Source organism: Littorina saxatilis, linkage group LG13 (assembly GCF_037325665.1).
Source record: "Littorina saxatilis isolate snail1 linkage group LG13, US_GU_Lsax_2.0, whole genome shotgun sequence".
Taxonomy (NCBI): Eukaryota; Metazoa; Mollusca; class Gastropoda; order Littorinimorpha; family Littorinidae; genus Littorina; species Littorina saxatilis.
Genome location: NC_090257.1, coordinates 15115367 through 15131750, shown reverse-complemented (window position 1 = coordinate 15131750; position 16384 = coordinate 15115367). Strand labels below are relative to the sequence as shown.

General features: G+C 48.7%; 1 protein-coding gene across 2 annotated transcripts in view; it reads left to right on the top strand.

The window, feature by feature from the left end:
• Positions 1–16384, top strand: part of LOC138983688 (uncharacterized) — a 48619-nt gene that overhangs the window by 17878 nt on the left and 14357 nt on the right. For both annotated transcript variants that reach the window (XM_070356976.1, XM_070356977.1), the window contains exons 4-7: positions 3242–3443; positions 3804–4023; positions 4244–4380; positions 4818–4973. In XM_070356976.1, coding sequence (XP_070213077.1) covers positions 3242–3443; positions 3804–4023; positions 4244–4380; positions 4818–4973 — 715 coding nt within the window. The remainder of the gene's footprint in view (positions 1–3241; positions 3444–3803; positions 4024–4243; positions 4381–4817; positions 4974–16384) is intronic.

Below are 16384 nucleotides of genomic sequence, written 5' to 3'. Positions count from 1 at the left end.
TCTGCGTTAGGGCCCTTAGGCAGACTACACAAGCGTTCTTTTCTCCATCTGGTAAAGGGCTAACACATTCGGCTGAACACGGACAACATGACCGTTACAGCCTAAATAAACCGTCAAGGCGGTTCCCGCTCTCACACTCTGTCGGTCAGAGTTGCGACCAGGTTTTTCCACAGGCTCCCGGGGTTCGTGTCCCCGTTCCCGGACCTGGAGGCCTGAAAGGTCGATGTGATGGAGATCGACTGGTCAGGCCTCGTTGCTCACGCCTTTCCCCCGTTTCAGTCGCTGGGCAGAGGGCTGAAAAAGGCGGAATTGGACCAACCTTCTCTGGTGCTGATCGCCCCAATGTGTATCCGGATCTCTTGCGTCTCGCCGTCGGTCCTCCCATTCCTCTAAATCAAAGAAAGAGAGAGTGGTTGCAACCGAGAAGGGGAATCCACCACGACAACCCTCAGTTTCTTCGGCTTCACGGCTGGACACTGTGCGGGACTCACTGCGCCGCTCAGGCGCATCAGACTCCACATTACTGTTAGTTCAGAAAGCGCATAGAGAATCCACCGGTTCTGTTTACGCTTCTCATTGGTCTGCTTGGGTCAGTTGGTGCACGTTAAACGGAGTCAACCCTACTTGTCCTCGGTCCATACAAGTGGCCAGCCATCTGTCGTGGTTGGCATCGCAAGGAAGGTCTCCTTCATCCCTTAGAGTGAGAAGATCGGCAATCTCTTCTACACTAAAACAGTTGGGACACACCATTAATCTGGGTGGTGTTATTGCTAGTGTCCTCAAGGGCTCAGCGTTAGGGTTTTCTAAAGGAAAAGCCCCTTTGCCGGCCTGGGATCTCTTCCTTGTACTTAATTTCTTAAGGTCGCAAGAGTTTGAGCCCTTGCATGCTGCTAGCCTGCCTAACCTGACTCGGAAAGCTCTACTTCTTGTTCTGTTGGCCACAGCTAGGAGAGGCAGTGAGATTCACGCTCTCTCAGGCATTCCTAGGGATGTGTCGTTTGAAGCAGACGGTTCTGTAACTTTGCGTTTTCGTCCTGAGTTCTTAGCTAAGAACCAAAATCCTGGACAAGTTTCCCCTATTATTAGGATTCCCCCGCTCAGTAGGATTCTTGCTCCGGGTGATCCTGACATTGTTAACTGCCCGGTCCGAGTGCTCAGCAGTTATCTGACTCGCACGGCTTTGTTAAGATCTAAAGAACAAAAACTCTTGTTTATTTCACTTAACACAGCTCGTAGCAAAGATGTGTCTTGGGTTACCTTAGCCAGGTGGATCTCAACGCTTATCTGGCAAGCATATGATTGGTGGCAAAACCAGAATGGGGGGGGGGGGGGGCAGTCAGTCCTTCCTCTCACATCTGCTCGTACACATGAGGCAAGAGCTTGGCCGTCTTCCCTTGCTGTTCTCAAATCTGGAAGGCTGTCAGAAGTCCTCGAATCCGCCTACTGGAGGTCGGAGGACGTTTTTCTGAGCGACGTTGCCAGCCAGCGTCAGGATGGGAGTAGCGCTCTACCAGCTATGGTAGCGGCGGGGCAGGTTTTGCCTGCTTCTTAAAGTGAGTTTCTTCCCACCACCTATAGTAGCAATCTGCTATGTGAGTTGGTAGAGTATATGTAATTTAATCAAAAATTTTAGTAGTACATTTTCATTTGATTAATATACTTACCAACTCACATATCTGAGTCCCTCCCTCCTACCCCGCTATATATATATATAAAAAAAGAAAGGCGGTTTTTAAATCGCTGCAAAGGGAATGATAACATGGCGGCGCTTTATGCGCACGCACACGGGAAGTGGCCCCGGTCACGTGGCCCTTCTAAAGGGTCAAGGCCGTTCTTTTTTTAGGGTTGCTTCCCTTGTTGCCAAGGTGATGCATACAAGCGTCCAAGCACTAAACTGAGATAAATTGCTATATGTCAGTTGGTAAGTATATTAATCAAATGAAAATTTATTACTAAAATTTTTGATTAACTTGAAAAGAGTGCTAGAACTTGTTATTCAGGACGGTTCTGATCTTGACCTTAGTGATGATGATAGTGGAGATGATATTTTAGATTCTGGTGACGAGTTTGTGCCAATGGACGATGATTTGGGTGATGATTCGGACAATGAAAGTGTCAATCATGACATATTGTGTATGATGAACCCATGACATAGAAATTGTTTTTGTTTTTTTGCTTCAAAGAGGTAGTTTGACTGGATGTGAAGACAACAAAAGGTATGTTCTTTCAAATGTTTCATATATTTTCTAAACGAGCAAGTTTCAAACTTTGCAAAAATGTAAGGTAGGTAAGGTTATTTTGTGTTGTTGATTTTTATTATTTTTTTTAAATGGGTCAAAATTGTGCGCCGGGAAGGAACACGAGGGACAATTTAGACGCGCCCCGAATGAGTTAATTTGTGTCGATTTTAGTGTGTGAATTTGATTTTGGGGGGTGTCTGCAGTCTCAGGTCCACTGTGTAGACATTCACTCACTCACTGATAGCATAACCTGCCAAGGTTGTTGGGGCATTGCACTGACGAGCGCTCCACCAGCTGTCTCCACCTTTGTCGGTTGTGGGGAATCTTCAGGGTTGTCGCAAAGTTTTTTTCTTCCTTGTTTTCTCTTTCCCTGCACCGTACCGTGGAGGTTCATGGTCTTGGTGAGCCTGCCTTGTTCTTGTTACATGTCCATACCATCTCACCTTCCTCTTCTTGACAGTGGTCAGCAGGTCTTCATAGTGATCCACATGCTGAGTGATGGTTCTGAAGACTTCCTCTTCTTGACGGTGGTCAGCAGGTCTTCATAGTGATCCACATGCTAAGTGATGGTTCTGCAGCTTCCTCTTCTTGACGGTGGTCAGCAGGTCTTCATAGTGATCCGCATGCTGAGTGATGGTTCTGCAGCTTCCTCTTCTTGACAGTGGTCAGCAGGTCTTCATAGTGATCCACATGCTGAGTGATGGTTCTGCAGCTTCCTCTTCTTGACGGTGGTCAGCAGGTCTTCATAGTGATCCACATGCTGAGTGATGGTTCTGAAGACTTCTTCGTTACTGTTGTGCTCTGTGTAGGAAATGCCAAGGATTTTTCTGAAGCATCTCATGCAGACACTATCTAATGGAAAATCAAGCTGTTTCTTGCATTCTGTAGGGGAATGGTCTTTCCAGCAGTGTAATTATTCTTACATAAACAGCCTGAATGCAACGATCTACCCACAAATGGACCCATCTAGTTGTTATGAGTTTACTTATTTTGTGTTGCAGTGGATAAACAACACGTGGTGTTTGCAGACAGCCAAATCTGAGTGTGATTACAATACGGCCTGGAACTATCGCCACACCAGTGAAGATGGGCAGACTTTGGAATTTCAAGAAAGTGATGCAATCACTGACTCAGGCATTTACCTTTGCTCTGCTACTGATGAAAAGTCCACTATCAACAGAACTTTCACTCTGCTTGTTGTGGGTGAGACATCTAGAGCCAATTTGGCTACTGTGTTTTCCTTGTTAAGTGTGCATAATATCAGAGTAAAAGTTAACAGGCGCAGTGGCATAGTGGATAAGACATCGGCCTCCTAATCGGAAGGTCGTGTGATTGTTGTGCTTTGGCACTCGGTTACATTACTTTTAACCTTTAGTTTCCTTATTAGATTAGACGAAATTAAAGATAAACAACACCCACTTATTCAGTGTTAGAGCATCTACCTGACAAGATCTTTAAGCGTTCTGTTTCCTAACTTCTGTCATTTACATGTATTTAGTATGTCATTCGTTCTTTTCTTATTGTATAAACAGGTTTCCTTTTGTGTTTGCTGACACCTTACAGGCTGTGAAACGAACATCGCAAATATCACATTCAGTACACCTAGTGATGCACAGACGTCAGTGGGCAAGGATTTCAGTCAGGTGTGTCAAGGTGACTTTGGCTGCCATGGGGCTGTAGACAGCAGCACTGAGGCGTGGTGGTCATACCTGGATGAACATGGTAACCTGCATGACCTGAGCCAGGGGAGCCAGGGACACTACAGGATTCAAGAATCCATCAGGTGTCTTCTTGTTTCCTATTTTGCTGTTTTATGTATTTAACAGTAGGATTATCTTACCAGCTGTGTGTGTGTGTGTGTGTGTGTGTGTGTGTGTGTGTGTGTGTGTGTGTGTGTGTGTTTGTGTGCTTGTGTGAATGTGAAAATATGAGGCTTTCTCAAAAATTATAGCTGAATACATGGTCTTTAAAAATATAAAATTTTTGATTGCTTATGTTTGCAGCCAAGATGAAACAAAAAAGACAGCAAGACTTATCATTCGTGGTGTGAAAGAGGGAGATTTTCACAGAGTATTCATCTGTTCGCTGCACATGAAAGACTTGCCTCTTGCTGGATTCAACCTCACTTTGTCTAAAATAGGTACCGGACATTATTTTCCATTTTAAAGATGAAGAGTTTTTGACTAGACTTTGTTTCATCATTAAGAGCCAACAAAGACCTGCAGTGTATAATAAAATAACTCTGTATTCATCTGTCTAAGGAAATCATAGTAACAGTGGAACTTTTGTTCCAAGTATCTTGCTTCAGTCGCTGGTCTGACATGTGAAAAGTCTGTGACATCAGACGGAAATATCCTACATGTAGCGAGCCAGTACTTGGCCAGTATTGTGAGCACAGGCTGTATTCTGGTAACTCCGTTGCTCTAAACAAGTTGTGAGTTCAGGCTGTATTCTGGAAACTCTGTTGCTCTAAACAAGTTGTGAGCACAGGCTGTATGTATTCTGGTGACTCCGTTGCTGTAAACAAGTTGTGAGTTCTTTTCACATTCACTATGGATTGATGTTTGTAATTTTCAGAGACCGATGAGCGATGGCAGAGATATATTCCACTCATTGTGGTTCCCTCAGTCCTGTTTGGGGTCATCCTTGTGACTGTGCTGCTGACCTGGAAGATATGCGGTTCTCTTGTTGCTTTTAAATGGAGGTCTGTCAGGGACACTCTGCCTGGGAGAGGTAATAAGCACCTGCAAAATGTGTTCATGTGCATTATGTAGAGAGCCAGTGGCTGTGCAAATGCAAATTAAATTACATATTCTTACCCCAATTCTCATAAATGCATTGACTTCAATCTCACATGCTAGATGTCGAAAAACTACTCAAATTACCTGCCCTTGCAAGGGTGGTAACCAAGCTAAAAACAGACCCCATAGCCTTTGCTATGCCCTGTCCCACCTGGTTACCCATAACCCACCGTGCACCACATGAGCGCCGGCATCCGGAATAATCATTCTCGACTTTCGACGACACACGTCAGACGTGCGAAATGCGTCTGCTCACTTGGCTTTCCCTGGCCCTTGTCTTTGTGACGTTATGGGCTTGGTGAGACCTGCCCTTTTTATTGAATTGAATTGTTGTTTGTTAGCTGCTTGTTTACAGCCGCTTCAGAAATTTACTTTTCTGGTGGACTACGATTTCGGCCATTTACAAGATGGCCGATAGCAAGCAATAACTTAGGGCTAGGCAGGAAGTGAATAAGGCTGTTAGCCCTTTTTAGAAACCTCTGTGCGGGTCGTCGACCCTTCGAGTAGTACTGCTTTTGTAGTAGCTGTTCCTGCGGATAAGGTTTCGTTTTTTCTTCCCAGCCCTCCTCTCCTATTAAGGAGAACCAGTCAGTGTCTTCCAGTTTCAGGGGACTTAACGATGTGTTTATTTCTCAGCTGTTTCAGGCATGATCGGCCCGCCCACTGTGGCAGCTTTGCATCGTGGTCTGGTGCAAATGGCCAGTTTGGTTCAGCCCTTTTTTGCCTCTGGTGGCTCTGGGTTGTTCGCGAGCACCCTACCTGCCTCTGACCACTCTGATTACCTCCGGTATTTCTCAGTGTGGTGGGGGGGGGTGTGTGTGTGTGTTTCTGCTTCGCACCGTGGTCTGGTGCAAATGGCCAGTTTGGTTCAACCCTTTCTGCCTCTGGTAGTACTGGGTTGTTCACGAGCATTCTCTCCGTTGGGAGAGGGGGCCTGCTCCCCGCCTGTCTCTGCCCGCTCTCCTTGCTTTTCAGGAGAGTTGAGTCACAGCTGAATCGAGTCGCAGCTGTGAGAGTTGAGTCACAGCTGAGTCGGGCATGCAGCCCCCTTACCGTTTGGAAGGGGGAGTGGGGGGGCACGGTAAATCACAGCCTGGGCTGGTTCCCACTCTGCCTCAATGGGGGCAGGGGGCTGTGTCAGTGGCCCACCCTTTCCCGCCCTCAGGGCAGGATCGGGTGGGGGCTGTGACGGTGGCCCACCCTTTCCCGCCCTCTGGGCGGGATCGGGTGGGCGCTGTTGGACTGTCTTCTAGTCTATGCCTCTATTGTGCTTGCCCGGCAACCGCCCCCCCTCGGGGTGGGCGGGTGGTGTGGCCACTGGACGTCAGCAGGTGGACGGGTGGGGGTCGGCCGTTTACGGTTTCGTCTCTCACCCCGTCTCTCCCCCCTCCAGGGGTTTACTGCTGTGACGAACCACCCCCCTCCCCATCTGGGGCGCGGTGTGGCTTAAGCCAGTCAGCACAGCGGGGGTGCCACGTACGGCATTTCCAGGCTACGTTACATACCCCTCCTCTGCCCCATTTGGGGCAGGGGGCTGTGTTAGCCAGCATCCGTCACCCCACCCCTCCTCGGGGTGGGTGAGTGGTGGGGCTACAGGACGTCAGCAGGTGGACGAATGGGGGACGGCCGTTTACGGTTGCGTCTCATTCAGTCTTTCCCCCCTCCAGGGGTTACTGCTGTGTCGAACCACCCCCCTCCCCACTCGGACGCAGCGGCGCTCAAACCAGGCAGACTGGTTCTCAGCCCTGGGATGCTCCTCTCGCACAGCGGGTGGGGTACTGCTGGCCGGGCTTGGCTTTGTCTCATACCCCCACTCTCCCTCCTTCTCGGCAGGGCGCTGTGCCAACCACCAACCCCTCTCCCCCCTCACGTCAGGTGGGCGGTTTGGGTTGGCAGGCAGAGACTGATCACGCTTTTCACTCTCACTCTTGGCGGTGTTATCAGCAGGAGTTTTAGTGCGCTGCCTCCCCCGTCTCCCCTCCTTTTGTGTTTTGACACAACTGCTGGTTGGGATTTGGACTCTTCGGTTGAGGAGGGAGAGTGTGTAGCGCTGCTTACTGCTTGTGGGCTTGCTATGCAAAAAGCGGCTGCTGTGGCAGCTTACTTTTTCCCGGATGAGGTAGCGGATTCAGAGCAGGGTGTCTCTCTTCCTCCCTCTTCCGCGGATGACTTTGGGTTTACGCGGGCTTACTCGCAATCGTTTCGATTTGCCGAGTCTCCGGTGATTGCCTACCACATGTCGCAGCTCTTGGCTTGACCCGCACCTCAGGGTAGTGGTCTTCAGCCTACACCTTTCCTGCTGCTTCATGCGCATGGTCCTGCTCCTCCTTCTGCTAGCCAGTGGCTGGCTTCTGGGTTTCAGGCTGCTTCGTTCTCACTTTTAGTGCGGAATAAGATAGGTTTGAATGTCAAATCTCAGGATCTGATCCAGACATTTTCGTTGCCAAGGGCTAGTTTTTCCGCTCCGCCGGAACTAGTCTCCTGGCTTCACAAATAGACCACAGGGAACGTGGGGTTTCGTGATGTTACTCCTCCCTCTCCTCTCTGGAGGAGGTGGGACGGCATGGTCTAGAGTTATCTGCTTTTGCTGAGACTCTCCTCTGTGCTCTCATACGAGCCATCTTATCCTCCCTGGACTCTTTTTGGTTTAGGGAGGATGCCTCGGATAGGGCCGTAGCCATGCTGCTGGCAGCTCTGGCTAGGGTCATCACCGAGCAGATGAGTTCGTCACTGATGTTCTATGCCCACACTGTCTTCACCAGGTGTGATCTCCTTCTTTTACAAGGGGTTTGATTTCACACCGGTTACAGGAAGCAAGGGTCAGGCTTTTTTTGGGTTTTTGTTAAAACCTACTCAGAAGCCTCAGTCTTGCCCTTCCTTCATGGACAAATAGCAGCGCATTGATGCGCTCCCGGTCACAAAGTGGGTGTTTCGTTCAGTGTCTCCTCCCTCTCCGGAGGAGGTGGGACGGCATGGTCTAGAGGTATCAGCTTTGGCTGAGATTTTCCTCTGTGCTCTCACACGAGCCTTCCTTATGCGTTCCTGCAGACAGGAAGTGGCTCCGTTTCTGGAGAGCTATTCGTCTCTGGACGACCTCGGGGACTGGTTGATCTTTTATCAGAGTCAATCAGCTTGCCAGCTGCACTTTCAGATGGTGTTGAACCAGGCTTTTTGCCTGGCGTTCTCAGTAAACCAGGCATAATCCAAGCTGTCCCCATCCCAGGTTTTTTACCCGGGCATGCCGTTCGACACTGTCTCTTGGAAGGTTCGTCCTTCACAGGAGAGAATAGAGAGGCTTTAGGCTCTTATCACTGCCAGACTGGCACGAGAGCAGACCTCTGCGAGGTCCTCAACCTTGATCCTCGGTCAGACGGAATCGATGGCTATGCTGGCCCTCTAGTCTTCCTCAAGTCTCTTTGGGACTCGGCCTCACAGGTCTGGGACAAGAGGGTGGGTTCCTCCACGCGAGTAGGTGGCTGCATGGAATCCAATTGGATCGCTCAGGGCGTTTTCCCTAGCTTTGTTCCTCCCCGGACTTAGACCGCTTCATGGATGTGTCTCTGTCTGGATGGGAGCCTACATTGGCAATTACAGTCTTGAGGCTGTGGATGTAGACTCAACTCCTTGGGCATCTCAATTGCCCGGAGTTAGGAGCAGTAGCTCTCAGTCTACTAGCCTTTCTTTTTGGCTATATACAGGCATGTCCGGTTGCATACGGACAATACTTCTGTTGCTTCCTATGTGAACTAGCACGGAGGAGCAAGTTCTCACTCCCTGTCAGACAGAGTTTACGGGATTCTGATTTGGTTTCTTTCACACTAAATCAATTTCTCAGGGGAATATCTCCCCGGCCGGCTCTATAATCTGGCCGACTCGCTCAGCAGGACCTCTCAGGGCTTGCACACGGGTTGGGCCATCTGCATACAGGGCTGGAGGTTGTGCTGTTTGTGTTACAGATCGTGGGTTTTGACTCTGGTCTTGGTGCATGAAGCACATAGGTCCTCCACTTTCTCTGTGTATGCCCCTCATTGGCCTCCTTGGCCAATTGCAGGGTTCGTACAGGTCATGGAAAACCTGGAAAGTCATGGAATTTGATTTTTAATTTTCCAGGCCTGGAAAGTCATGGAATTTCAATTCAAGTCATGGAATTTCAATTCAAGTCATGGAATTTAACAAAAATAAGAAAGAAAAAAATTAACCTTTAGCACGCCAGCTTTCTTTCGAGTTGTTTCTTGACAACAAAAAGTATGCGGAATTGGAACGAATTACCAAGGAAGATCTTCGCAATGAACTGTGTATCGCGGTGAAAAAAATGACAGTTCGTCAAGTCACAGTGTTAGTGACGGTTATGAAACGGAATTTACGAAAGTGCAGATGGATACAAACAGTGGCTGGTCCAGTTTAGTGAAATGACAGGACCAGCAAACATTACCGATAATCTGCCTGCGTAGCAAATGCTTGACTTGCTTGTCGAAGAGACACTGCGTAGAAACTGACTCAAATTCAGTGCAAAGCAAGCCAGTGTCAAAACTGGCAGTGACAAGACGTAAAAAGTTTGCGTGTTCGGAAATGGCGACCTGTGGATCTAGTCATGGAAAATGTTATTGAGGCTCATGGAAAGTCATGGAAAAGTCATGGAATTTTGTTTCTAAAAACCAGTGGGGACCCTGCAATTGGCGTATAGAGCGGGGGTGCAACTCCTTAGCGCCCCTCTCTCAATTCAGGTGGTTAATCACCTCTGTTTCTTTTTGGCTCTGGGCAGCTTGGCCTCTTCTTGGAGGTTCCGGCGTCTCGGCTATCTCAGCTACTTTGGAACAATTAGGCCTCTCTTCTGATGTTCATGGCGCTTTTGCGGGCATGATCAAAGGACCTTGTTTTAAGAGGTTTGGAGGCGTCCCCTTGTTTAACGCGTAGGACTTTGTTCTTCTTACTCTGGGTCTCAGCCCCGAAGGGCAGTGAGGCACATGCGTTGTTGGGGTTTACCGGAGGATGTAGCCTTGGAGCTTATAGTTCCGTTTTTTCACGGGTTTTTCGGCCAGATTTCCTTGAATCAGAAACCTGATCAATCTCCTCTGGTGTTTAATTCCCTCCTCTCGGGAGGATTCTCACTCCGGGCGTTTTGGATTTTCTAACTGTCTGGTTAGAGTTTTAAAATACTTTTTTGATTTGCGCTCAGTCAATTGGAACTAAGAGCCAAAAGCTCATGTTCTTATCTCTTTACACTATAGGTGAAAGAGGCTTCTCTTAATTGACTCTCACAAGGTGTTGCTACTTTCATAGGACAGTCCTATGAGTGGTGGCGTATTGAACACAGGGGGGGGGGGGGGGGGGGGGGGGGGCGTTCAGTCCTGCCTCTGTTCCTTTACAGGTGTTTAGGAGTTCAGAGCCTTGGGTTCTTCTCTCGCTGGTGGTGTTCCTGTCGCCTATGCGAAGTTTTGCCAACAGCTCTTTGGAGGTCTGATGACATGTTCATTAATTTTTTACCTCCTGGACATCTCCTGCTCTTAACTTGATGCAGGCAATTTCCTTGCCCTCGTTAGTTTCTGCAGGACAGGTTCTCTCAGGGACATAAGTAAGTTCCCTCCGCCTTTAGGAGCAATCTGCATTTATGAGAATTGGGGTAAGAATATGTAATTTAATGGAAAATTTCAATAATAAATTTTCATTTGATCAATATACTTACCCAATTCTCATAGTTAATACCCTCCCATCCATCCCCGCTACTTAATTTCCTAAGGGTTTTTGAGAAATCTCGAATGATTATTCCGGATGCCGGCGCTCACGTGGTGCGCGGTGGGTTATGGGTAACCAGGTGGGACAGGGCATAGCAACGGCTATGGCGTCTGTTTTTAGCTTGGTTACCACCCTTGCAAGGGCAGGTAATTTGAGTAGTTTTTCGACATCTAGCATGTGAGATTGAAGTCAATGCATTTATGAGAATTGGGTAAGTATACACAAAGAAAAAAGCCAAGCACCCCCCTTCAATTTCGCAATGACTGATTTTTAAAGTTCTGGTATGGAAACAGTAAGTTCAGGAGCTCGGTTTGACAAATGTTATCGACAAGAGCAACTCTTTGGAAATAACATCACACAAGAAAACTCCAGTTTTTATTGGTTTTAATCGTGATTTGGTACCTTGCCAAAAAGTGACGTTTTAACCCTAAAACAGTACCTCTGATAAGTATGGAGCTGCAAGCTGAAAAAGACAGGTTTAGGTAAATGTGTCATGAAAAAAATGTAATTGAGAGTGCTCAGATGGCATACGCGATTCAAAAGTTCAATATCGAGTGAAACCCCCGCGTGCCCGGATGACGGCGTCAACCCTGCGTCTCATCCCTCCAGTCAAACGTCGGATCTGTTCACGGGTCACTTGCAACCACTCACGATGCAAAGCTGCCTCCAATTCACGCAATGTCTGCACAGGAGGCTGCAGAGCTTGTATACGACGCCCCAGGATGTCCGAAACATGCTCCAGCGGATTAAGATCTGGACTCATTGCCGGCCATGGGAGTGTTGTTACAGCGTTGTTCTGGAGGTAGTCCACTACTGCCCTGGATCGATGAGGCCTGGCGTTATCATCCATGTACACGGGTCTTGTGGCAAGTGGGTGGTTGTCAAAATGAGTAACGACAACAGGTTCCAGGACATGTCGCATATACTGATCACCCGTGAGGTTGCCACGTATGGTGACAAGGTCTAGCTTGTAGTCATGGGAAATGCAACCCCAAACCATGACTGACCCGCCACCGAATGGAACAGTTTGTCTGATGTTCCTGGGTGTATAGGCCGTGTTCCTGTGCCTCCATACCCTCAGTCGGCCGTCAGTGACATGGAGAAGGAATCTGCTTTCGTCCGACCAGTGGATCCTCCTCCACGTTCTCAGGTTCCATCTTTGCCGTGCCAGACACCATGCCAAGCGTCTTCTCTTGTGGTCATCTGTCAGTCGGTGACGCTTAATGACTCTTCGGGCTGCCATTCCTGCAGCTTTCAAGCGGTTTCGTACGGTCCTGGTTGACAGATGTCGATTTGGAAGCCATGCTCGTTTCAGGACGGTACTCGTTGAAAATGGCTCACGCCGAATTATTCGGAGAAGTGCTCGGTCTTCACGTTCTGACGTCACACGGTGTCGCCCTGACTGTGGACGGTCCTTCACAGCACCAGTCTGACGATGTTTGCGTACCAAACGGCTGATGACGGTGTAGTGGTAGCCAAGTTGACGACCAATCGCTTTGAAGGATGCTCCTGTAGCATGCATTCCTATAATCTGCCATCGGATCGCCTCTGATAATCGTCTTCTCGCCATGTTCACAGAGAATGTTTGCAAATTGTCGTCGCCCAGTGTTAAATACAGAAATTTGCAGCGTGAGCATACTGCCTTTTTTAACATTCATGGGTTGCATGCTGCACGTGCTTCTCACAGGCAGTGGCGACACAATCTTGACGCGTGAACTTCCCAACCTTATTATGGAAACCCATGTATGTCATTACGAAGAAAAAAAATGGTAAAACAAATTTGACTCAATTATTATCACAAATTCATTCGGGGGGTGCTTGGCTTTTTTCTTTATGTATATATTAATAAAATGAAAATGTACTATTGAAATTTTCCATTTAAGTGCACATACTGTACCATACCTAACAGGTGCCTAGCCCCGGGGGGGTTAGAGTTATCGCACCCATCATTTAAAAAAAAAAAAAAAGAAGAGTACTGCCCGTAATAGATAGGATTCCAGAAATAGTCCGGAATTAACATCCGGGCGATCACTTGACATCCGGGTATATGCCCACTTTATCCCCGAGTACGCTAGTACAAGGGTCCAGCAGACTTTAATTGTGTGTCTGTCTGTCTGTGTGTCTCGACTTAACAGCTTATTGCTGGGAAACTACTGGGCGCAGTTCGTTCAAAAGTTGATACACTAACTTGATAATAGGTCCGATTGATCGTATTAAAACTTCATAATGTTACCTGGGACCTAAATGCGAAATAAATCACAAAAAAACGACTTGGCGGTGGGAGGAATTCGCGGTGCAACAGCCAGCCAGGCAGTCTGATAGAACGGTGCAAGGTCTCGGCAAACCAAGACTATGCCATACTCGTAGCAAAGCCGCCGAATGGTACCGTAAACCAAGAATAGTGACGTAAGAAAATAGAATGTCGTCTTTTGATTTGGAACGTGACGTGTTTTAGAATGGAGATGTGGTAGTGTGTGTGTGTGTGTGTGTGTGTGTGAGAGAGAGAGGGATAGTTGCATATTCTGATAGTTGCAAAACTCTGTGTGCATGCACACGCTGTTTGTGACTGAGGTATATTGTCATTCTTGCACAAGGCTCATGTGTGTTACCATGTCAGTAAGTCCACATGAGTGTTATGAAATTAGGTAAAAGAACACATATGATAAAATAAAACTCACTTGTGTAAAATGAACTCCTGTTTGAAATCACAATTAAATTACATATTCTTACTCCCAATCACATATAGCATTTGACACAGTCTGAGATGCTAGGTACTGAAACCGCTTACCCGTCTAACAATTTAAAGGGAAGCAACCCCATCACCAAAAAGGCTTAAAACAGCCCTGGTAATAAGCCAGTACCCTGGGAGTTACCTCCCATTGGTGGATACTACATCACTTCCTCCATGAGCACATGGCCCAATCATACGACTTTTCAGCGTCCTAGAGAGAGGGTGTGTCTGAATTTTCGCTCCCGTGGCTGCCTGTTGTGAAGTCTTTCACTTGCCGGCCACGTTTTACCTGTCTTTCTCCCGTGCGGGCTCCTGTTGGTGAGCTCGTTCTTGTTTTGTTTGTTGTTTACGAACTTTTTCGCTTTTGTAGCTACTGGTATTTTGTCCTTTCGGACTTGTAGTATCAGTGGCTGTGTTGCGTTGTCGCCATTTGTATTTTAGTTAGCTTGGCTGACTTCGATATGTGTGGTGTTTAACCTGTGCTTGCCTACTCCCGTAGTTTGCGAGCTTGGTTAGCTTTGTTGTTCTTTGAACTGTTTGTAGTTACTGAGTTGTCTGTCTGTTTTGGACTTACGTTTTTTCAGTAATTTTTTGTCTTGTGTTTTGTTTGCTGTTGTCAGTCAGCTTGGCTGATTCTGATAACTGGTGTTGCAGGCAGACGTTTAAGGCTAGTAAGCCTAAGTCTTCCTGCTCTTTCATAACATGTGATGGATGTTTTTTAGTCCGCAACTCTCTTTTGTCTGTGATCTTTTTCTGCTTTTAGCAGTCTGTCACTTTTCACTGTTTCTCCCTCTGTGTGGGAGAGGGCGTTGGTGTCCTCTCTCTTGAAATCTTTAATTTCGGAGTTTCGGAGTTTGATGGGAGAGAGATGCGGCGCTCCACGGCGTTCTGCAGCGTCATGCTGCCGGCCGTGGAGGATGTTCGTTTCCTGGCTTCCTGGTCGGTGCATTCCGGTTCCGAGGAGTAGGTTCCTGCCTGGTCAGTTGCCACTTCCGCTGGTGGCGTTACCGGTAAGTCGAACTGGTCCTACAGCCCTCGTGAGGTGTCTGGACACTCCCTGCCGGGAGACAGTTCATTGGCGCGGGGTCACTCCCTGCTTTCTACTGGCGACAATTCCCCTTTTGGCGTCTTGTCAGTCAGCGTCGGTGTCCGCTCTCACTTGCCCGCCCTCAGTGCTGCAGTGACGAGTGGACCGAGAACTGGCCTCCGGGCTTCACGGCTTCCGGCCGCAGTTCTTGCATTCATCGTTTCCGCCCTCGGCGGTTGCGGTGTCTGCACTTCCGGCTTCGGCCGGATACGCTGTCCCTCAGTCGAGCCTTCCTTTTGGACGCCTGCGAGGGAGCAACAGCGTTCTACTGGCTGACAATACCGTCGTTTCCCCCCGTGGGCACGGACTTTGTTGACCAGCAGCGGTTGCCGTTTACGGCTGCTGCGTTTCTGGTTTCGGCCGGAAACATAGGTCCTCCCTCACGCGTCTGCTCTGTCAACGGTGACGGGATGTACTGCAGACTGGCCTTCGGGCTTTATGGCTTCCGGCCTCAGTCTATGCAGTCTTCGTTTCCGCTTTCGGCGGTTTCGGCGGCTGCGTGTCCGGTTTCAACCGGAAGCATAGGTCCACCTACACGCGTACGCTACGGCCGCGGCGTCTGGATGGACTGCAGACTGGCCTCCGGGCTTTATGGCTTCCGGCCTCAGTCTATGCAGTCTTCGTTTCGGCTTTTGACGGTTTCGGCGGCTGCTATCCGGCTTCGGCCGGATATGCTGTTCCTCTTCTTGGCAATTCCGTTTGGTTGTCAAAGAGGAAGCAACAGCTGCTGGCAATAGGTCCTCCTACACTTGTACGCTCCGACGTAAGTGAGGGGACGGACCGCAGACTGGCCTCTGGGCTTTATGGCTTCCGGCCTCAGTCTACGCAGTCTCTGTTTCCGTATTGTACGGTTTCGGCGGCTGCGTTTCCGGCTTCGGCCGGATACGCTGTCCCTCTTTCTGACACTTCTGTATGGATGCCAGAGAGGGAGTAACAGTGGTCGGCTTTCGTGCACCCTGTGCCTCAGCCAGGACGGTTGTTGCTTCACCTGGAGGGTGTTGTGACTTCCGCTTTTCCAGGTCCGGTGGTCGGATGGTTGGTCTACTTACCCTTTTTCTCTTAGTCAAGGGATGAGTGAGATCGATTTCCGGTGTTACGGGTTTCCGGTTATTCCGTGTTTCCCCCCACCTCTGGTGTTAATGACTTTGGTCAGTGTCCTCCACTGATCCACTCTGAAGGTCAGCTGTGGTCAGCGAAGAGACACGGTTGGGATTTTCGTCAAGGTTCAAGTCCATTCTTGAAGCTGCGGCGGAAATTACATCCCGTTACTTTCCTTACAGGAATCATAGGTCCCTCATCACATGTTCACTCTGTGTCAGTGCTGGGGTTGACCGCGGATTGACCTCCGGGTTTTTTGGCTTCTCGTTTTCGCATGGTGCGACTTCGTCGGTTACATTTCCGGCTTCGTCCGGATAGACTGTTCTTCTTCTTCCCGACGGTTGTTTGTGAGGAAGGAGCAGCGGCTGGCCTTCGGGCGTTCTGGTTTCCTCGGCCGGGGCAGTCGTCTCGTCACCCTTCGGGTGGGGTGGCTTCTGTCCATTCAGTTCCGTTGTCTTTGGACGTTTCTCTTGGCTTTTTCTGACTTTCACACTAGTCAGGATATAAGATGATGTCCTGGTACGCGGGTTTCCGGTTCCCGGTTATCCCGTGCATTGTTTCCGCCTCTGGTGGATGTGACTTCGGCGTTGTCTTTCGCTCGTCCACTCTGATTTCAGTTGGTGGATAGTGAATAGACATTTTCGGGATTTCCGTTAAAGCTCAGGTTCTTCTTGATGCTATGGCGAAAGTTTTC